At 43.3% G+C, this 22668-nt stretch overlaps 1 protein-coding gene across 10 annotated transcripts in view; it reads left to right on the top strand.

Moving 5' to 3' along the window:
* setd5 (SET domain containing 5) overlaps positions 1 to 22668 on the top strand; it is a 39938-nt gene that overhangs the window by 10471 nt on the left and 6799 nt on the right. For 6 of the 10 annotated variants that reach the window (XM_029432594.1, XM_029432597.1, XM_029432599.1 and 3 more), the window contains exons 2-19: positions 12910 to 13161; positions 15183 to 15285; positions 15671 to 15933; positions 16897 to 16955; positions 17061 to 17248; positions 17407 to 17445; positions 17566 to 17856; positions 18226 to 18374; positions 18503 to 18620; positions 18755 to 18864; positions 19175 to 19424; positions 19627 to 19710; positions 19856 to 20017; positions 20110 to 20490; positions 20601 to 20861; positions 21208 to 21325; positions 21592 to 21821; positions 22608 to 22664. In XM_029432594.1, coding sequence (XP_029288454.1) covers positions 13091 to 13161; positions 15183 to 15285; positions 15671 to 15933; positions 16897 to 16955; positions 17061 to 17248; positions 17407 to 17445; positions 17566 to 17856; positions 18226 to 18374; positions 18503 to 18620; positions 18755 to 18864; positions 19175 to 19424; positions 19627 to 19710; positions 19856 to 20017; positions 20110 to 20490; positions 20601 to 20861; positions 21208 to 21325; positions 21592 to 21821; positions 22608 to 22664 — 2934 coding nt within the window. In that variant the 5' untranslated portion in view covers positions 12910 to 13090. Of the gene's footprint in view, positions 1 to 12909; positions 13162 to 13913; positions 14018 to 15182; positions 15286 to 15670; positions 15934 to 16896; positions 16956 to 17060; positions 17249 to 17406; positions 17446 to 17565; positions 17857 to 18225; positions 18375 to 18502; positions 18621 to 18754; positions 18865 to 19174; positions 19425 to 19626; positions 19711 to 19855; positions 20018 to 20109; positions 20491 to 20600; positions 20862 to 21207; positions 21326 to 21591; positions 21822 to 22607; positions 22665 to 22668 lie in introns of those variants that run through there. The other 4 variants (XM_029432598.1, XM_029432603.1, XM_029432600.1 and 1 more) reach the window with 3 other exon arrangements.

A 22668-nucleotide genomic window follows, 5' to 3' on the forward strand; every position in this document is an offset into this window, starting at 1 on the left:
TGTATATATATATTGGGGTGTATATATACTTCTGTGTATATATTATATCTGTCCTCTGCTGCTCTCTTCTCTCGTGTGTCTCTCTCTCTCTCTCTGTGTTCTCTCTCTCTCCCTCCTCTCTCTCTCTCTCTCTCTCTCTCTCTCCCCCCTCTCTCTCTCCCCCTCTTCTCTCTCCCTGCCTCTCTCCCCCCCTCTCCTCTCCTCTCTCCCCCCTCTCTCGCTCTCCCCCTCCCCCCCTCTATCTCTCCCCCTCTCTCTCTCTCCCCCCTACTCATCTCTCCCCCTCTATCTTCCCCAATCCTCTCTCTCTCTCTCTCTCTCTCCTCATCCTCCTCCCCCCACCCCCTATCTCTCTGTTCTCTCTCTCTCTCTCTGTGTATCTCTCTCTCTCTCTCATCTATAGTCTTGTCTATGTTCTGTCTCTATTCTGTCTGTCCTTTCTATCTCTCGAATACATATATATTGTATTTAATATCTATGTATATTTATGTATGTATATGTCTAATGTATTTATGTATATGTGTATATATAATGTCGATGTATGTAATATATATAATGTGTATATTCTGTTATATATATATGTGTATATGTACCTATTATTTATGGTGTATAATGTATGTATATATAATATGTGTATATGTATGTATATTATATTTTATATGTAGTTATATATATAAATATTGTCCTTCTCTCTGTGGTCTCTGTCTGTCCTGCTCTCTGGTCCGTCTGGCTCCTCCCTGTATGTCTTCTCTCTCTCTGTCTGTCTGTCGGTCTCGTCTGTCTCTCTGTCTACCCGTGCTGTTCACTCCTCTCTGTTCTCCTGTTTCTCTGTCTGTCTCTCTACTGTACCCTTTTCTCTCCTCTACTCTCTCTATCTCTATCTCCTGTTCTGTCTCGTTCTGTCTCGCTTATGTCTCTGTCTCTGTTCCTGTTTCTCTGTCTGTCTCTGTCTTCTCTGTCCTGTTCTCTCTCTCTCTCTACTATGTATGTATGTATTATGTATATATAATATATATACACATATATATATATACGTATATTTGTATATATAATAGAATACATATACGTATATATATATAAGGTGTCTAATATATATTATATACATACAATACATACATACATATCCATATATATCGATAAAAATATACATTATTATAATATATAATATATACGTCTATGTGTTACGTATATGTGTCCTCTCTACCTCTCTCTCTGTGTCTCTCTCCCCTCTCCTCTTCTGTGTCTTATCTCTCTCTCTCTCTCTGATTCTGTCTGTCTCTCTCTCTCTCTCCGCTCTCCTCTCCCTCTCCTCTCGTCTGTCCCTGTCATCTTCTCCCTCTCCGTCTCTCTCTCCTCTGTCTCTATCCTCTCTCTCTACCCCTCCTCTCTCTATCTCTCTCGTCTCTCTCTCTCTCCTATCCCCATCCCTCATCCTATCTATCCTACTACTCTCATCCCAAACAATCATCCCTCGCTGTGTATATCTCTCTCTCTCTCTCTCTCTCTCTCTGCTGCTGTTTGTGTCTCTCTCTGTTTCCTCTCTCTCTCTCGTGTTCTCTCTCTCTGTGTCTCTCCTCTCTCTCTGTGTCCTCTCTCTCTCTGTGTCTCCTCTTCTTTGTCTCCATCCTCCTGTCTCTGTGTCTCTCTCGCTCTGTGTCTCTCTCTCTCCTTCTCTGTGTCCTATGTCTCTCTGTGTCTCTCTCTCTCTCGTCTGTCTCTCTGTGCTCTCTCTCTCTCGCTCTCTCATCTCTCTCTCTCTCTCCTGCTCTCTGTGTCTCTCTCCATCTCTCTCTCTCGCTCTCTCTCTCTATCTCATCTCTCTCGTCTGTCTCTCTGTCGTAGTCTGCTCTAGTCTTCTCTCTCGTCTCTCCTGTCAACGTCTCTCTCTCTAGCTCCTCTGTCTGTCCTCTCTCTCTCTCTGTCTCTCTCTCTCTCTCTCTTCTGTGTCTCTCTCTCTTCTGTCTCTCTACTCTACTCTCTGTCTCTCTCTTCTTCTCCTCTCTCTCTCTCTCTCTCTCTCTCTCTCTGTCGTCTCTCTCTCTCTCTCTCTATTCTCTGTGTGTCTCTCTCTGTTGTCTTCTCGTGTGTCCTGTGTGTCTCTCTGTGTGTGTGTGCTCTTCTCTCTCTGTGTGTCTCTCTCACTTCTGTCTCTTCTCTCTCTCTCTGTCTCTGTCTCTCTTCTCTCCTCCTGTGGTGTGGTGTCTCATCTCTCCCCCTCTCTCTCTCTCTTCGTCTCTCCTAGTGTCCTCTCTCGTCTCTCTCTCTCTCTCTCTGTGTCTCTCTCTCTTGTGTGTCCTCTCTTCTCTCTTCTCATCGCTCTCTCTGTTGTCTCTCTCTCGCTCTCCTCTCGTGTCTCTTCTCTCTCTGTTCCTCTCTCTCCTCCTGTGTCTCTCTCTCTCTTGTGTCCCTCTCTCTCTATCTTCTCTCGTCGTAGTCTCTGTCTCTCTCTCTCTCTCTGGTCTCTCGCTCTCTCGTGTGTCTCTATCTCTTCTCTTCTCGTCCTCTCTCTCTTCTTCTCTGTGTCTCTTGCTCGCTCTCATCTCTATCCTCGGTCTTCATGCTACCTCTCTCGCTCTCCTCTGTCTACCCTATGTTGGTCTCGCTCTCCTATAATCTATCCTCTCGGTTCTCTTCTCTCTCTCTCTCTCATCCTCTCTCTCTCTCTCTCTCCCTCTCTCCTCCTCTCTCTTCTCTCTCTCTCCCCCCTCTCTCTCTCCCCTCTCTCTCTCTCTCTCTCCCCCCCCTCTCTCTCCTCTCTCTCTCTCTCCCCCTCTCTCTCTCTCTCTCTCCCTCTCCTCCTTCCCCCTCTCTCTATCTCTATCTCCCTCTCTCTCTTCCACTATACTCTCTATATCTCTCTCCATATATCTATCTCTCCCTTCATATATCTCCTCTCCCCCTATCTCTCTCTCCTCTCCCCCCTTTCTCTCTCCCCACATCCTATACCCCCTATCTACTACTCTCTCTCATCTCTCTAGCTATGGTGGTTCTCTCCTTATATTTTCTATATGTGTGTATCTCATATCTGTGTCGCTCTCTCATACTCTATATCTATGTGTCTAATCTCTCATATGTGGTATCATCTCTCTCTGTCTGTGTCTTCTGTCTCTCTCTCTTTCTGTGTGTGTCTCTCTCTCCTCTCTATCTCTCTGTCTGTGGTGTCTCTCTCTCTCTCTACTCTTCTCTGTCTGTGTCTCTCTCTATCTCTCTCTCTTCGTCCTTTGTGTCTCTTCTCGTCTCTCGTCTCTCTTCTTCTGTACTCTTCTCTCTGTCTCTCTCTGTCTCTCTCTCTCTCTCTCTCGTCTCCTCTCTCTCTACATGTCTCTCTCTGTCGTCGTCTCTCTCTCCTTCGTCTCTCTCTGTCTCTCTATCTCTGTCATCCTCTCTCTCTCTCTCTCTCTCTCTCTGTCTCTCCTCTTGTGTCGTCTCTCTCTCATGTCTGTGTCTCTCTCTCTCTCTTCTCTCTCCTCTGTTATTTACATATGTTATTATTCATATATCTATGTTATATATATATATATATTTGCATGTATGCTATATATGTCTATAATTTTTGTATATCTCCTCTCTTATCTGTTCTCTCTCTCGCTCCTCTCTTTCTGTCTCTCTGCTCTCCGTGTCTCTCTCTCTCTCTCCTCTCCTGTGTCTGCCCTCTCTCTCTCGCTCTCTCTCTCTGTCTCTGTCTCTGTCCTCTGTTCCCTCTGGGTCTCTCTCTCTCTCCTCTCTCCTGTCTGTGTGTGCTCTCTGTCTGATCCTCTCTCTCTCTCTGTCTGTGTCTCTGTGTCGTCTGTATGTGTCTCTCTCTTGTCTTCTCTCTCTATCTCTCTCTCTCTACTCTCTCTCTCTCTCTCTCTCTCCATCTCTAGCTATCTCTCCTCCCCCTCCCTCCCTCCCCCTCCCCCTACCTCTCTTCTCTCGCCTCCTCTCCCCCTCCCTCGTTCTCATCTGTCTGTCTGTCTGTGGTCTCTCCTCTCTCTCGTCTCTCTGTGGTGTGTCTCTCTCTCTCATCTCCTCCTCTCTACTCTCTCACCTCTCTCTCTCTCCTCTTTGCTCTGTGTCTCTCCCTCTCTCGTTCTCTGTGCTCTCTCTCATCTGGTCTCCTCCATCTGTGTCTCGCTCTCTACTCTCTTTCTCTCTCTCTGTCCTCTCTCTCTCTCTCTCTCTCTGTGGTCCTCTCCCTCTCCTTCTCTCTCTCGTGTCCTCTCTTCCTCTCTCTGTTCTCTCCTCATCCCTCTCTCTCGTCGTCTCTCTCTCTCTCTCTCGCTCTCTCTCGTCTCTGTGTCTCTCCTCTCTCTCTCTCGTTTCTCTCCTGCTGCTCCTCTTCTCGTCTCGCTTCTTGTGTCTCCTTCTCTGTCTCTGTTCTCTCTCTTGTCTCCTCTCTCGTCTGTGCTCGTCCTTCTCTCTACTCTCTGGTCTCTCTCTCTCTCTCTCTCTCTTCTTATCTCTCCTGTCTGTCTGGTCTTCTCTCTCTCTCTTCCTCTCTCTCTCTCTCTCTCTCTCTGTTTCGTATCTGTTGTCTCTTCTCTCTCATCTCTTTCTGTCTCTCTCCTCTCTTTCTCTCTCTCGTCTGTGTCTCTTGTCTCTGTTCTGTCTCTGTGCTGTCTCTTCTCTCTGTTCTGTCTCTCTTCTCTCTCCTGTTTGTCCCTCTCTCCGTGTGCTCTGTCGCTTCCTCTCGAGTCTCTGGGGGCTCCTATCTCGTGTCTTCCTTTTGTCTGTCTCTTCTCATGAATCTGTCTCCTTGCTATCTCTCTTGTATGTCTATTCTCTTCTCCTCTTCTGTCTTCGCTCTCTCTCTGTCTGTGCTGGTCTCATCTCTCCTCTGTCTCCTGTTCTCGTCTCTGTCTGTCTCTCTCTCTCCTCTGTGTCTGTCTGTCTCCTCTTTGTCTGTCCCTTCTGTCCGCCCCTTCCTCTCTCTCTCTCTCTGTCTCTGTCTCTCTCTCTCATCCGGTATTCCTCTCTGTCTGTCGTCTCTCGTCTGTCCTCTCTCTGTCTGTCTGCTTCTCTCTCTCTCTCTCTCCTGCTCTCTCTCTCTCTCTCTCTATCGCTTACTCTCTCGTCTACTCTCTCTCCTCTCTCATCTCTATCTACTATCTCTTCATCCACTATCCTCATCTCTATTCTCTCGTTCTCTCTCTCTCTTCTCCTCTCTGTCTCTCTCTCTCCTCTCTCTCTGCTCTCTCTCGTCCTCTCATCATCTATCTCTCTCCTCTCTCTGCTGCTCTCTGTCTCTCTCTCTCTGCTCTCCTCTCTCTCTCCTCTCCTCTCCTAGTTCCTCTCATCCTTCTATCCTCTCTCGTCTCTCTCTGTCTCTCATCTTGCCTCTGTCTCTGCTCTCTCTTCTCTCTCCTCTCCGTCTCTTGCTCTCTTGTCTCTCTCTCCTCTCTTCTCGATCTGTATCTCCTTTCTCTCTCTCTCTCGTCTCTTCTCCTGTCCTCTGCTCTCTCTTCTCCTGTCCTCTCTCCTCTCTCTGTCTCTTCTCTTCTCCCTCTGTCTTCTTCTGTCTTCTGTGTCTCTCTTTCTGTATCTCTGTCTCTCTCTCATTTTTCTCTCGTCTTCTCTCTATGCTCGTGTCTGTATGTATGTGTCTCTCTCTCTCTGTCTTGTCTCTATCTCTGTCTCTCACTCAGTCTTCTTCTGCTTGTATTCTTCTCTTGTCTGTCTGTCGTCTTCTCTTCTCTGTCTGCTGTCTCTCTCTCTTCTCTCTCTTTCTGCTCTTGTCTCTCCTCCTCTCACTCTGTCTTCTGTATGCGTGTGTCTCTCTCTTAGCTCTCTGTGCTCCTCTCTGTGTCTCTTCTCCTGTCTCTCTCTCTCTGTTCTCTCTCGTCATCTCTCTCTGTCTTCTTCGTGTTCTTCTTGTCTCCTGCCTCCATGTGTCTCTCTCTGTATTCTCCTGTGCTCTCTCTTCTCTGTCCCTCTCATTCTCTCTCTGTTCCTCTCTCTCTGTGACTCTCTCTCTCTGTGTCTCTCTCTGCTCTCGCTCATCTCTCTCTACTCTGTGTCTCTCTCCTTCTCTCTCTCTTTCTTCTCTGTCTCTCCCTCCTCTCTCTGTCTTCTCTGTCTCTGCGCTGCTCTCTCTCTTGTGCTCTCTCCGTCTCTCTGCTCTCTCTTCTGTATGTCTGTCTGTCTGGCTCTCTTCTGTCTCTGCTCTGTCTGTCTGTCTGTCTGTCTGATCATGTCTCGTCTATCTCTCATGTGTCTGTCCTCTCTCTCTCTCTGTCTGTCTCTCTCTCTCTGTTCTCATCTCTCTCTCTCTGCTAGTCTGTCCTGTCTGTCTGTCTGTCTCCTCTTCTTCTGTCTCATCTCTCTCTCTGTCTGTCTGTCTCTCTCTCTCTCTTGTCTCTCTCTTCTGTCCTCTCCCTGTCCTCGTCTTCTTCTCTCTTCCTCTCTCTCTGTCTCTAGTGTCCTCTCTCTCTGCCTCTCTCTCTCTCATCTGCATCTCTGTGTCTCTCTGTCTCTGCTCTCTCTTCGCTGTCTCTTCTTTGCTCTGTCTCTGTCTCGTTTCTATCTCTCTCTGTCTCCGGTGTACTCTGGTCTCTGTCTCATGCTCCTCTCCTCTCTATTCTCTGTCTGTCTTCTGCTCTGTGGGGTTCTCTCTCTGCTATATATATATATATATATATGTATATGTATGTATATATATATATGTGTGTGTGTTTATATATATGTGTGCTTATGTATATAGACATCTCTGACATCATGTCTTTGTGTATGTTTATAGGCGTGTGGTTTTACCTCTTTGTGACATTGTAAATGTGTTTGGGTGAGTTTGAAATAAGATCTACAAGGAGCCTTCCGTTCTCTGTGGCCACATATCCTATGTGTCTTAAAGGCAGGCCCTATTGATTTGACCATTTTCCATCTTCAATTTCCTCCTGCTGTAGCTCAGTGCAGCTCAACATGCGCAGTGCTGGGGAATGGCAGATATATTCATATCCTTCCTACAGCAAGCATGTGTGCGGGGGCAGACTGAGGGGGCTGGTGTGATCTCACTGGACTGGATGTGTTGGGGAGATTTTGCAAGGCACAGTTGGACACTGAGCATGGACGTGCTGTTCAAACCCAAATTGTGTATGATTGTTATGTATAGCCCTTCTAGTGGTGACATCGAAGCTATATGTGGAAACATCGTGAACATGTTGGACATTGATTGACACCATCCAACCAACCAATCCGATGCATACCTTGCCAGTATTTTTAATGTGTTGGTCACATTTGAAATGGCTGATTAAAACCTACATGAACATTGCACACATTTGGGTGAAAACATTTTTATAAAAAAAAAAATCTTATCTCTCCTGTTTGTTGTTTTTCTTTGTGTGTAACAGAAGATTAAATAACAAGAGATGCACCAATTGCAATTGTCTTTCTAAGAACTATAATTGAAATCATACACAAACATTTTTGTAACTTTTCTTAATGGGGAAACTTATTTTAAAAATATAAATCTATACTGTGTGTAGGCCTATTACAGAGAGTCAACTATGTATTTTATTTTCAAAATTATTTACAAACCATTATATTTATTTACAAAAATGTAAGGGTTTGTGTATTATATTTTATGGTTGTTCCACCCCGGTTTATTTTGGGTTATTCACACTACACACGATGTTGAAACAATTAAGTTATGTGTTCACACTCTAAATGAAAAGACAAGATGCTTCTTATTTGTTACAATGTATCTTTTGGCCAGTAGGTGCTAGTTTAATGTTGAATTTTTAAAGATATGAGATTGGTATTGATCTTCTCATCTAACTCGTGGCAATTAAGTGGGTAAGGGTATTTCTCCAAAATTCTGAACTACTTTAATTGGCAGAAATATGTGTCACTAGATACTGAATTTGAGTCACATAATTTAAAATGTGTATTGTTTAACTTAAATAATTGTAAAACTGAATCTGAATGGCATAATTTGAAATTGAATTATTTAGTTTGGAAATGAATTCCAATAAACTGTAAACTGAATGTAATATTATGAACTTGAATTTAGTTGCTCTGAAACTGTATTTCATCCCCACTGAAAATTCAACTCTCTATACTTTTACATTACATTCCTTTCAAGGTGAATGTAGGATAGTGTAGGAAAAAAGGTAAAGTATCTCTCCTAATGTCCAGAGACCCAGACAGGGTCGTGACAGGCCTGAAGTTGCTGAGTGAGCTGCCTTTGCCTTTTCTCCCTTCGTCAATCGCTTTATCACATTTAGATGTTCCTCATTGGGGACAGAACTGCCTTGCAACCCTATTGTGAATAAGTGTGCTCATATTCAAGCTCCCATTTAATTTGGTCTTTCAACTTCATAGGCGTGTGTGGAGGTTCAGCTGAATTGCTAGAGTGAGTGCAAGGGTTCAAGGACTAAACGGTTTTACTTTGTTTTTAACTAATTTCTTTGTAGCTTTTACATTATGTTTGTGATTGTGGTCTATCTGGAAAATGAATCTTCTCTGAAGTTCTGTTATTGCTGACTGCAGCAGTTTTTCGGAATCTACACATGGTAACTCAATATGTCGATTCTACACTAAATGGCTCTGCTCAGTGTTTTCTAGCAATTGGTAATCACATTGACATTGTAGATGTGCCATTGTCTTGAACATCTTTATATTGTAGTTTTCCACTTCTGGAACTGATAACAAACCTGGCAAGTTAAGACTAACAATGTTAAATTAAGGATGCACTGATGTATTCGCCCAACATTGGTATCGGCCGATGATATAATTGACTTGTTGACTGCCATTGGCCTATTAGCAAGTAAAATGTCGTTCGCCAATGGCAGTGGCCAGTGTTCATTTGTTGCCAAGGACTCGGACAACAGTGCCCAGCTACTGATTTAGAGAAGTCTGGATGGGAATGACTCGTGTGTGCGTAATGTGTCACTAAAAGCCTGTCAGTCCGACGAGGGGTGACGCAGCACCCAGTATGTTACAGTGGTAATCTTCCATGCCGTGCAGCCTTTAATGTACCGAGGCTGTCGCCCAAATAAAGTCTAATTGTGGGAAACGTGGCATTACATTTAATTTTCACAAAACAAATATTTGTGTTGATCTGTGTTAGTAGGCTACTGAAACATTCTTCTCTTTAACAAGGTAGTTGTATAGCAAGCTAAAACATTTGTTTTTCTCAGAAAAATATTCATTTTTTTAATTTGAAACGGACATTAAATAGTTTTTCATACATTTGTATGATTTTGAAATGAATTTGGTTCCCTGGCACAAAAGGGGAATAGAAAACAACAAAAACACAAAATGGAAGTGGTATAATCTTTGACTGATGACCAAACTGGGCAAGCTACTTGATAGCCTCAACGTTTCAAGGTCCTTGTTGAGTTTGAGTAAAAACAATAACATCGCACCTAAAGGTTTAACTGGGAGAATCGGACTGACTGTCAATTTGCTTCATTTTCTGTTTGGTGATTAGCAAGAGAGCAGAGAGAACGACTAAATTATATGATGGGCATCATTCCAGCCAGCAACTCTTGCCTCTCAAAACTAGCTAAGACGACAAGCTGTAGCTAATTGAAATTTCTGATCATGCCATTTGAAAGTCCCAATCCTAAAAGTTTGGAATGAAAAACATGTTTCGAGGAGCATATGGAAAAGAACAATACAGCACATCATTATTGTGCAAATTTGCAATCTTTATTATAATTTACTTGCTATCGCTTAACTGTAATTTTCACATATTTCATCTCAGGAGCAAAGGCAACACATTGTTTTGTGGAATTCATACCAAAACTCACTTTTTGTTCTATTGTGAATGTTTAAGGGCACTATATATTGGATGATTTGTACACTTACATGGGACACCTAAATAAAAGTTTGGAAAGTAAATATTGCAGTAGGCCCAGATAGCATGTAAGTCTCAGCCTCTTTGCCACTCTTCCACTAAGCTGCTATTGGTTAAGCACCCTTGGAACAGTTGTTTTGATTTGTAGAGATGTGTTTTCATGTAGAGGTAATTGCATCCACTATGATTCAATGTTAACTGGATCAGATGCAAATCAATGTATAGAGGTTATAGCCCATGCCCGGGCTATAACCTCTATAGTTTGTGTATCTGCATGTGCATGACGTGTCTATTTTTGGTCTGTCAGTTTGTTATCTAACGCTTACAAAAGTTGCTGTGCCGAGGTCTGCTCAGACAAGGTGTGGCATTTTGTATGTTTGTGCCTTTTGAGCTACTGTGCATATGCTTTCATGGTTGGATTTGTTCGTCCCCCTCTCTATATGAAATGTACTTTGTACTGTAAATTGTTCAATGCACGTCTGCCAGGACTGAACAATGACAGAATTACAAAAAGAAAAAGAGGGGAGAGAGAGTTATGTGAGAGATGAAGAGAGAGGGTCTTCTTTGCTGTTCATTTTGTGTGTATGTCCCTCCCCCTTGGACTTGTCTCCAAAATGGCCTCTGTTCTGGTGGAAGTGAAAAGACTTTGTTGAGCCTGCTGGTAATTTGAGCCCGGTATTCATGGCCAGAGGAACGAACAAGGAAGGGAGGGAGGTGCAGAGGGAGGGAGCGAGGTAAAGAAAGGCTTTCCTTCTTCGAACGGAATTTACCTCCCTAGTTCACCGTCTGGTTTTTTTTGGAAGAGGCCCAAATAGTGACTCCCTTTGTGAGTTGGGTAGGAGTGAGGTGGCTATTTTTGTGAGGCAGCGCTCATAGGGATAATAAAAAGCTAGTGGTTTTTTGAAAAGGCTCTGGATGGGGCACCGTGGGATCTCCAGGTCATCATGTCTAAGTATATTGCAAAGTCTTTCATGGCCCCTTTCATGCTGTCCTCTTTTCATTGCTTCGTATGAGTCATACTGAAAGAGGAACAGTCCTTGAGTAACCACATTTTTAATTATTTCCTGTTACCAAAATCTGCCTTCCAGTATCTGTCTGTCCTCACCTGTATGTCTCTGTTTTCATTGAGGCCATTTGTGTTGTAGCAGAGTGCTCTGCCTTGTAACCAAAAGCTAGCTGACATTTGTTGTTGCTGTCTACCAGTGAGTGTATCCAGCCGGATGGGGTTTGACAGTGAGCACAGTTGAACTGACCTTGACATTATTGGAAGTCCCCTGCCTTGCTGTGGTTGCCCTGGTGCTGGAGAGTGAGGGCAGCCATACATAAATGTCATGCATCCTGTTGCTGTGGGTCTCTACTAGTAAACCAGCCCTATGTTTTGAGGATTTTTTTGTTGATCTCTTTTTGTAAATATATAGTGGTGGTGAATTGAATCTGTTTGGCGCTGTGAGGTAACGTATTTGCATGTGTTCGCTCAGGGAATGACCTTGCTGTAAGCCAAATCCTCTCCTCAGCGTGAGAACGGAGCACAGGAGGGCTTGTTCCTCTTTCTGCAGCCGTGGCTTCTGTCTCTGGCTCTGCGTCTGACTGGGCGAGCGAGGGAGGCGGGGAGGATAGGGAGGAAGAGAGAGCGAACAGAGCAGAGGAGTGTGGGTCAGTGTTTCAGCAGAGTGTGGTCACATGACAAGAGGGCTGGGCCTCTTGTTGGGTGACTCACCCCTCCAGGCGTCTGGGAGGAAGGCGCCTTCTGCTGGTCCCCTTTTATTAGTGCATCCTAATGGGAGGCTCATTGTAAGCAGAGCTGTAAAACCCCTGGTTGTTTTGCTGCTCTTTGAATAGCCTCCCCACCCCCCTTCCATGCTGGAAGCCTCTGTATGGCTGAGAGGCCTATCGCACCATGTCCATATCCAGTTATTTTACACGCAGGCATATGGAATCTCTTTGCTGCTTCTCTCAACACAAGTCGGCAAATGTTGTTCTTAATTAGCCATGTAAGGATGGTTTCCCTGTGTCACTGTTCAACTGAGACAACGGTTTTGACCTCTAGTAAAGGACATCTCTTTATATGTGACTGCTTCCATTTTCAAACGGGCTTTCATTTTCTGTCAGTCAAAGACTAGTCAAAAATTGAATTGTGTCTGACTAGCAACTTAGTAATCATAGTGCAGTAAGTGAAATTAGTTGAATAATAGTCAATGAATTGGACCATAAATATTGAGGTGTAATGCGTGTAATTTACCAACCAAGGTAATGTCATAAAGAAAGTTGGATGCGACTGGGTTGCCAGTCCAACGGGCAGATATTCAGTTTTTCGCTAAACATAAGAGGACAGCCAATAGCCTTTTTTCAAGGCAGCATTTTGACATTTTATAACTAATGTTTTCAGTTACTCCTGCGCTTTTCCTAACTGCATTCCATTTAGTTTAATTTACAGGTCCCTGGTATTGTGCACGCTGGCTCTTTTAAATCATTTATTTATTACACCGTTATAAATTGCACCTGTGCTTTTCCTGCTTTAACAAGTTAAAATCTCTGCCATGAAAACTGTCCATGTTGTGATGGCTCTTCCCATACTGCAGATACAAAGTAGTCTATACAACATCAAATGAAATGCAGTTCTATTACTTCATTTATTTCATTAATATTTACATAAAGATATGTTTTTCATTTTACATTTAAAGGCAGTATGCATAGAAAACCCAATAAAAACACATTGACTACCCCGCATGAAACAAATTGGTGGGGGAGATCACCATAACATAACCCTGAACAACTGACAAACATAAAACCAATAATTATTTTTCAAGCGTGACTAATATTTCTTCAAAATATAATCTACCATTCACTAAATCTAATGGGTTCAATGTGAATAAATATGTTGGCTTTTACACACATTATTACATCAATCCAAAATGTCTGAAACGCACAGTTAAAGACACATCGTATAACACGACAAACTGAATATGTTTTCTCATATGAACTCAGAACAATATCCGGATAATCAGGTCTGCAAATTGTCTGGAGTTTCCCTTTCACACCTGTAGCACACAACAGGATAGTGTCGGTGTCAGAAGGGGCTTCTTGCGTGCGTGTAACTGATGCTCTGTCTTTCTGTTGCTCTCCCTCCTCAGGTCCCCCATGACCGTGAGCCGTGGGCTACGGCTCTGCGGCGCCCCACCTCTGGAGTGGTCTGTTGCTGTATTTGGGACCCTGTGAGTCCTCTCCTCTCCTCCTCCCCCATCCCATCCTGTCCCGCCCCTACCCCTCCTCCCCCTCTTCCCCCCCCTCCCACGCGTCGCTGTGCCGGACGTCATGAGCATAGTAATCGCGCTGGGAGTCACCACACCTGAAACGTCTTACTCAGATATGGCTGCTGGATCAGAGTAAGTACTCACTACGAGCTGTGCCCTCTTTTTAAAGAACTGTTTATTTATAACCTCTGGGGCTTATTTGTTCTAGTTTTCCCATCACTTCTACTTGTTACAAAATGTTACCCCCCAACTTACTTGCTGATATCTTTGGATGTGGCAGCATTGCTCCTGTTTAAGCTGTGCATCTACTCCACCTGAATATCATGTTTCTAGTGTGGATGCGAATAAACAAAAATAAAACTGGCTGGAAAAGCAAACCAAGGTAAATGTTGAAGTTAGAAACCGAGCTGTTCCATGATACTGAACATCACCTTACATTTAGCCAACTGTGCGTACGTAGTTGTGCATGCTCACTATTTAAAATAATTCAACAGCCAAAATTTATCAATGGGCAAAACTATAGAAATAAGTGTTAGTGTTTCCTTTTACTGCTTTGGGGGGTTGCTGTCTGGGGAAACACTGAGTGGTAGGAACATTCCTTTCCCGTTCCATTACAGGTTTCCCAGGGATTCCCAGCTAGCTAGAGGGGGAAAAACAAATCCAACCATGAAAACTAGCTTAAGTTATTCCCTTTTAGAAAAGAAGTATTGTTGTGATAATATATTTCAACCCATCATTACATTGGTAATACAGTAGTACAACTCTTTTGCCCAAAGCCATGCAATTACCCATGCAACTCTGCTGACCTCCCCTTTGTACACATTTGTCTACAATGGTAGCACCTTGGATTGTGATAAATATGCTTCCTTCCAATATCCTGTCAGCAGTTTTCTGTCTTCTCCACAAAGTCAGCTGGAGAGACCCGAAGAGATGGGAAGTGCAGTCCACCAAAGACTTAACTTTACCAGACAGAAATAAAGGAAATACAGTATGTGATGCTTCAGTCAGGCTGATTGCATATGAACTCAAAACATCTAAAAGTGAAGCAACGTAACACTGACTCCTGTAGGGCTGGACAAAAAACAAAAACACCACGGCTGGTATTTTATTTACCTCACCAAAGTCACTTCAAATTGAGACATATTTAGTGATTCCCTGGGTGGTCCATGGTTAATTCACTGTATTACAGCACTCCACCCACTCAACATGGAGAGCAGAACGTCCTCACATTTACTAAATGTGTATTTACCAGAGAAACACAGGCTGTTGTAACTTAATTTCTAACTATCACTATGTGTTATGTGATATTAAAGTCTCACTGGGTGCAGTGTGTAACTGGCCTGTACAACTATTTCTCATGCCAAATGTAGGGAAACAACAAATAGTTGTTTATAATGATTATAAAGGTTTCAGTTGTCTTGTAGTAATTTGCGCATTCTATCCGAAGGGAAAACCCACTCTCGGGAGCCTAATTATCATTTCTGTAAATGTTTCTTTGTGATCACAGTTGATTATGTATCGTCCAGCCCTTCTTCTGTGAAGGGGAGGTAGGCTTGTATCATATCTCCATATCAGCCCGAGACATTATGGTAGTGTCTGGGGAAATATCCACAGACAGCCTAAGTAAGAACAGTTGTCACTTCTCTGTAGGTAAGCCTGCTTACGTGACTGAGGTTATGTGGAATGCAGTTGGTCTCTCTCCCATCCACCCCTGTTCACAGCCCCCTTTTGTTTCCTCCAAACGTCAGGAGGATTGATTCTATCCCATGAAGAAATGTACCGTCGGTGCTTAGATATACAAAATCCAGGGATTTAAATTTGTCGTTTTGTAATTTAGGATTCTTGACATTTAAGTGCTTCAGAATTGGAGGACAAGGGGGAAAGTCAAGGTTATGCTCTATCTGGCCAGAGCTCAGCTAAAGGCAAAAGGAGTTGCATAACATGTCCCACATCTATTTCCTAAATCGTGTCCTCCTCACTGGAGAGCAACTTCAGGGTTGTGGTGCCATCTAGTGACTGATTTATGTATTTTATTATAGCGGTTGTTTACAAAACAGACTTGGAAAAGTAAAGCAGAAAATATCTACATACATATAATTTCAGTTTTATTTTTATTGTCATTCCTTAGAATAATAATTTCTGTTATTTTCCAGCCCTGAGTCAGTTGAAGCAAGCCCTGCCGTGAATGAAAAAAACTACAACAACCACAGCTGTGGGAGTGCACAGAGTCATGGGTATCGGGGTCTACCATATGCTGTGAGTCCATACAGCTCTTTTCCAACCATTCTAATGTCTTACTATAGGACATAAGTATCACTCTCTATTACTCAGAGATAAGTTGGCTACAAGTATATACTTTTTACAAGCTACAATAATAAATTAGTTTTATCTATCCAATCTTTTGTTGTTTTCTGAACTTTTCAAGTTCTGTGTTCTCTTAAAATAGAATGGTAAGATTAAAACTAAGGATCGGCAGAGCTTGATCCCAGACATGAACATATTCCCCACTATTAGTCCTCTGTAACCACCAACTACTTCCGTTATTAACAGCTGTACTGTTTCACATACTTGTTTTTTTGCCCTCATTTTCATTCGTCTCCATTTTCCGTTTCCCTTTTGCCTGAACACCCGTTGTTTGAAGATGCAACAGTCTTCCGTTGTGTGTTGTCAGGATCACAACTATGGCGCGCCCCCTCCCCCCACCCCACCTGCCTCCCCGCTCTCCCAAACCATCATTCCCCGCATGGATCTCAACGGTGTGGTACGTGGCTCCCGATATCACGAAACTACTGAGGACAACTCGGCAGACAGCGACAGCTCCTCAGAGGAGGACGGGGCGGTGGCCAGCTGGTGTCACTGCAGCCTGACGCCGGATGGCCTGCTCATCAAATGTGACAACTGCAGGTGAGAGATGGAAAACCTGCCCAGTCTGGATCCTTGAACAGAGTTTCCAGCTGCTGTATCAGGTGCACATGTGTAATGAGCAGACCTTCCCGTGCAGCAAAAACAAAGTTCTGCCATTGAGAAAAGGCCTAGGTATTATACAGACTTGTTCCTTTGTGCTTGTTTATCGTTGGAACACTTAAGAGTGCAAATTGTTTCGCAATTCTGAGGCTGCTGTGTTTAACACCGGTTACACTTTGAATGTCTGACCCTGATTGGCTGCAGCCTGTGACATTATAGTTTGAATCTCAAACTTCTTACTGTTGCATTTGTTTAACATTTCTAGTTACATGTCTTTGTTTGCTCCCTTGGTACATGGTGTATTAGGGCAATTGAAGGTAAAAACAACAACAATGATTTTAATAATATAATATTTATTATTATTTAGAAATGTTATTATGTAACTTCAATCTCAGAGAATTTGAGTTTTATTATAACATAATATAGCTGCCCAATGATAAGAAAAATATAAGAATTTAAATACAAAATTAATATAATCAATAATATAAATAATAAATACTACAGAATGATAATTATAATAAAACAAACAGAATAATAACATTAAAATTTAGGGTACACAATTAGCCTACATTTTATTTGATGGGGGGGGGGTAAGGGACCTGGATAATGGATAGGGGGGTGCTGGCACAAAAAAGGTTGAGAACCACTGATCTAGATGATGAGCAGTTTGGCACCTTGTATCAGCCCTGCCATCAGTGAATGAATGTGTGTGAATGGGTGAATCTATAAACATATTTAGTCATATGCTTGGCCTTTTAGTCTGTTCAGCAATTCCGTTGCTACGATCTTTTCATTTGACATTGTCATGTGCTTTGTCACAATGATTTGACTTCATGTATTGCATTTGTGTTCTAGCCCATTTATGTCATGTGTTGATGTGTTTTCTTACTTTATTTGATGCAGGGGACTCAACAGGAGGAAAGGAGCAGAAGGCCAACACAGAAAAACTGAAAATGTCTCAGGTGCATTGTCTTGTTTGGTTAATTGATTTCCCCTATGGTAGGTTGTAAAGTGCTATCTGATGACTAAACCTGGTGTATTGTCATTGTATCATTTTGCCGTTGTAGCTGGAGAGAGCAGTGCCACTGAAAGTGGTGACGAAGAGGTGTCGCCCTCCACCATCTCTTACACTGCCACCCAGCATACGCCCACCAGCATCAAACTCACTGTCAACCGGGTCAAAAGGAGCAAATCCAAAAAGAGAAAGAAGAGCACAGAGAAGGCTCGTGGAACACCGAAGGGCAAGAAAGTCAAGGTATGCAACTGTTGGAAGCGTAGTGGATTAGGATGACCGATTGAAGAAAATGATCAACGCTAAGCTCAAAGCCTAATAGGGAGCCACATTGAGAACACATTGATTGTAAAATAATTGCTGCTAAACATGTTGATATGGGTTAATTTTCCTTCATTCAGGCTTTCAGAGAGGGGTCTAGGAAGTCCATGAGGATGAAGGTAAGATTAGAGTTACCTTATGTTAAGTAATGCTTCACTTAGTGCTCTCAGCCTCATGCTTCTATCTTTCTGTAAAGAAAATCTTTTGTCACAACGTGCCCCATCTTGTCTCCTTTCTAGAACTCTACAACGGAGGCCAGTGTGTTGGATGAGAACACAGCAGAGGGATGGGAGAGCAGGATCCGCCAGTGGACGGACCAGTATGAGGAGGCTCTGGTCAACCAGTACAGTGCTGATGTCCAGACACTCCTTCAGCTTCACCGCGCTGCCAGCAACACCGTCTCAAAGACAGAGAGCGACAGTACAAAGCCTCCCACCACCACACAGATCCATGCCTCAGGCGATGCCATGGACACCATCAACCGCACTGAGCTGGCCTGTAACAACACAGTGCTGGGCTCACAGATGCAGGTCAGCCCAAGTCCAAACAACATATTTATTCAACTGTCCAGCACGCATGTGCGACAAACAGTAGCCTTACAAACAAAGTTATGTAACTAGCCAGTAATAATTTAGCCCATAATACCACATTATATAAACAATTTTCCTCACTGATAGAAAATTAAATGGGACAAGTTAGCTTTTTGTTGACTAATGTAAAACACAGTCCATCGACTAACTTTATTTAGTCTAATTACATCTTAGTTACTGAGTTTGCAGGCACACGCTGCCTGTATGGAAAATAGCCAGTCACAATTGTGTAATCATTACTATGTATAATAACATGTTTAATAAGTTTGTGCAATTGCAAATAACTAGTTTGGGATTTTCTGTTTGTAGCTCCAGTTGGGGCGGGTAACACGGGTGCAGAAACACAGGAAGATCCTCCGCGCAGCCAAGAACCTGGAACCAGACACACTCATCATTGAATACCGGGGAAAGGTCATGCTCAAACAACAATTTGAAGTCAACGGGTACTTCTTCAAAAAGTAAGAGGTCATGGTATTTGTAGTTACTGGGCTGCTACGTTTTATACATTTAGTGTTTGGGTCCAAAGACATTCACAAAGATTCCAGTGTATACTGCTTTTGATACATTATCATCATATTTTTTCCAGACCCTACCCATTTGTGCTATTCTACTCAACATTTAATGAAGTAGAGATGTGTGTTGATGCAAGGACCTTTGGAAATGACGCCCGCTTCATCAGGAGGTCCTGTACACCTAATGCTGAGGTCAGCCGACAAGCTTTTTAGAATCTCATCGCCTGCCACTTATGTTTCCTTTCTGTGTAGCTTTATGTTTTGCCAGGTTGCTATCTTTGAATCTTTTTAACTAAGATAACTTGTGCATCTGTTCCCTTCTTCAGGTCCAGCATATGATTGCTGAGGGGATGATCCATCTGTGTATCTACGCCGTCTGTCAAATTGCAAAGGACGCTGAGGTCACCATTGGGTTTGACTACGACTTCAATAGCTGGTCAGTACTGCTCCTCAACCCATATCTATCTTTGAACCAGCCACTAGAACTAGAAATCATCCATCCATAAAAAGCAACACCGGTTTAATCTAACTCTCTGTACAACATTCATATCAAAAATATGTGGAAATGATCCAAGTCCTGTCTAGAAAGATATTGTAAATATCAGCTACAAAGCGAGTACTAGTGTTCTTTTGGTTTACATGAAAACAGTTGTTTTTAGCTTGTTGCTGCTACAGGATGTGTGGTTGTTCCATCATCTGGCATTTTCTCCAGTGTAATATTCTGCTCTCTCTTAACAAACCACCAGTAATTACAAAGTGGACTGTGCCTGCCATAAGGGCAACCAGAACTGCCCGGTGCAGAAGCACAACCTGAGTCCCAGGGAGAGCTTGCTCAGCAGCCCCTCCCTGCCACCTCCCTCCCCTCTGGTAGGGGCTGAGACCCGAAGAAGAAAAGCCCGGAGGAGAGAGCTGGAGAACTGCCTCACTGGTGACAGCAACCAGAGCCTGGACCAGCACCAGGAGGCCAAAGACCTGCAGGGGACCAGTGACGCGGAGGTGTGTGTGTGTGTGTGTGTGTGTGTGTGTGTGTGTGTGTGTGTGTGTGTGTGTGTTGTGCAATGATGTACTTAGATTTAAGCCCATCAAATATTAATGTGACCGCAAAGGGAAAAAGTGTTCTATAAACTAGGCCAAACATTGCTCGTATTTCCAACTGGGTAGGATGTTTTTCTCATGTTCTGCCTGTCTGTGCAATTAGGAGAGTCTGCTGGATGAATTGAAGCTGGAAGAGGGAGAGGAAGGAGAGGAGGATGAAAATGGGGTTGCCATCTCCAGTAAAAGAGTATGAAATTTTAACTATTTTCCAACACTGCTATTAAACTAAGCTAGCACACTATTCCAAGATATTTTTGTTCTCTGACAATAGATTCCAATTCCAGCAATAGTTTTAGGTAATTCTCTGACACCGTCTGTGTCTGTCCATGTAGACATGTAACAGTCTGGAAAGGAGGCGTAAGAGAGTGGGAGGAGCGGAGGTGAAGGAGGAGGGTGGGGAAAGTGAGGACGGGGCAGGAAACCCTGCTGGGATCACTCCCATACCCCAGAACACAGGAGTGGGGGTCAGCACACGACGCACCACCTATGTCATGGTCAGTGACCATCTGTATGCGTTGATCTTTCTTAGATTTTTGTTTTGGTGTTGATTTTATTGTATTTAATCTATTCAATCATTCTCTTTCAGGAAGTACCATCTATTGAAGAAAAGACCTCATTACCCAACCCGCCTGCCCCAACTGCTCCCCCTAAACCTGCACGACCTAACAAGCCTCGGCCTAAAAGTCGGATCTCTCGCTACCGGTCAAGTTCATCCCAGCGTGCCCGGCGACAGCGCCAGGCCCTCGCCCAACAAGCAGCCGCTGCAGCCGCAGCAGCTGCAGCGATGGCAGCAACGCCATCATCAGCTGATCAGGGTGCTTCTCTGGACGAGGAGGGATATCAGGGCCCATATGGTGCTGAACATGGCCACGGAGAGGGCGGGCTCGCGAGTCATCTCCTTGATGGAGATGGCCACAGTCTAAACTGCATAAATAGAGGCAACTTACGATACCCCAAGACCAAGAAGGTTAGAGGACATTAGACCTTTTTTAGAAGATTAGTATTAGAATTTTTGGCTGATTTCTTATTTTGTATATTCCTAGCAAATATAGAGTTAATGTTTCTCTCTGTTCTCAGTACCTGGTGACAGAATGGTTGAATGACAAGGTCCCTGGAGCAGAGAAGGTCCACCAAGAGGTGCCTGTTGAGCGCCTGCTCCGGATAACCACTGACCCTACGGTGCTGGCCACCACCCTCAACATGCTGCCAGGCCTTTCCCACTCATCGCTCATCTGCACCACACCCAGACACTACGTCCGTTTCGGCTCCCCCTTTAACCCAGAGAGACGCCGACCCCGCCCTCTCCAAATGGACGGCACTTATGGATGCTACAAAAAGGTGAGAGATGAAACAAGGGGTTATAGAAAGAGTATAAAAATATCTAATTATTGTTGTCATCCTTAGCAAATTCAAATTGAGTGCTGGAGTTACAAGCCTGTCTGCAGTTCCTACAACAATCTAAAGCTGAAAGCCTTAAAATGTCTGAAATGCATATAGTTCTTGTTTTTACTGTCATTTTGCCTTATAAATACATGAATACATGACCTTGTAATATGTTAAAATTCTGTCATCCAAACTTTTTAGTTTTTATAAAACTCAACTCCAACTCAAAACTTTTAATTTCTTCTAAACAGATGTTTTAGTTTGAGTTTTTCAACCCCACATTACTGTTGTTTTGCTGCAGAGATGGATAAAGCAGGTGGAGGATGAGAGCTGTTCAGCCAGTCTGGAGGATGGCACGGAGTCCACCTCCTCCCAGCAAAGTACCAGTAGCAGATCCACCCCCAACCCCCTGTCAAGCGGTACGTACACCCCCACCTCCATCTGGATGACTCATTTACTGCTGTTATTTCTCCAATGACCAAAGCTGGAAGAAGAATGAACTATAGATCAGAACTAAGAAACGGTGTGCTATTATTACTTAAAGTACAACTAATTAAAGGGTGCAGTACAGATAAAAGTGTTTTATATTTTACTGTTGTGTCTCGTCATGTTTCTATATCTGACCTTGAAGTGTATTCTTTCCTGTGTTTGCAACTCCTTATATTATTATTTTTTTAAATCACAGAAGTCAACGCACCATTTAAAAAGCGCCGCTCAAAGTATATGGCAGAGAGGATACCAGCACCCTCGGACCACCTGCTTCGCCCGCTGTCACCCATCACACCGCCGCTCCCAGAGGACTCCCTCCACCCTCCGCTCTACACCCCCTGTGGCTCTCTGTTGCCCAACGGCCTGGCCTACTCACCCATGCCCTCCCTGCCTGCCAGCCGCTGCAACACACCGCTGCAGTTTGAAGTAAGGGCACAAACCATATCAACACTTGGATCCACAATTTCTGCCACTTGCCTGTCAGAGCTTACATGGTATATCAGTGGTTACTAAATCCAATACCATCCAATTTAGTAAACTGCGCCCAGTTGTACCATTTTTTTCCTTTTTGGAAAGGCACACAAGGGAACATACATCTTAGCCTGCTTGCTAATATATGAAAACAAACAACAAATTATTATTTAGAAATGCAGTTTTTCTAATAACATAATATAGCAGCCTAATAATAAGAAAAATAATATAATCATTTAAATAAATAAATAATTTGATCAATAATATAAATATTAAATACTAAGAATAATAATAATCCATAATTATACAAACAGAATAATAATTAACATTAAAATTCAGGGGAGACAATTAGCCTACATTTTATTTGATGGGGGGCAGTAAGGGACCTGGATAATGGATAGGGGGGCGCTGGCCCAAAAAAGGTTGAGAACCACTGATATAAAGTAACCGTGTAAGAGTAAGGTCAGTTAATTCAATTTCCCATAGAGTATATTCAACATGATGTTCAGGGAACATTGTTAATCATTGAAGATGAACTGTGTGTAAGCAAATTAACTTTATGATGCTTGATTTAATAACATCTTTACTTTAGATTGAACACAGTGACAATAACGGCTAGACAATGAAACTTAATGTTCTGTTTATCTACCTGGGCAGACTGTCCAAATAATAGTTGGTTGTAATAGTTTGGGACACACCTTGTGTGTTTGACATGTTGAATAGCTTTTGCTTTCTCTTTAGAACATATCCTCCCCTGAGGCGTCTCCTGTTCACCGGCCGGAGTCTATCTCTCCTGAGGTAC

Source organism: Cottoperca gobio, chromosome 5, assembly GCF_900634415.1.
Source record: "Cottoperca gobio chromosome 5, fCotGob3.1, whole genome shotgun sequence".
In the NCBI taxonomy this organism is placed as follows: domain Eukaryota; kingdom Metazoa; phylum Chordata; class Actinopteri; order Perciformes; family Bovichtidae; genus Cottoperca; species Cottoperca gobio.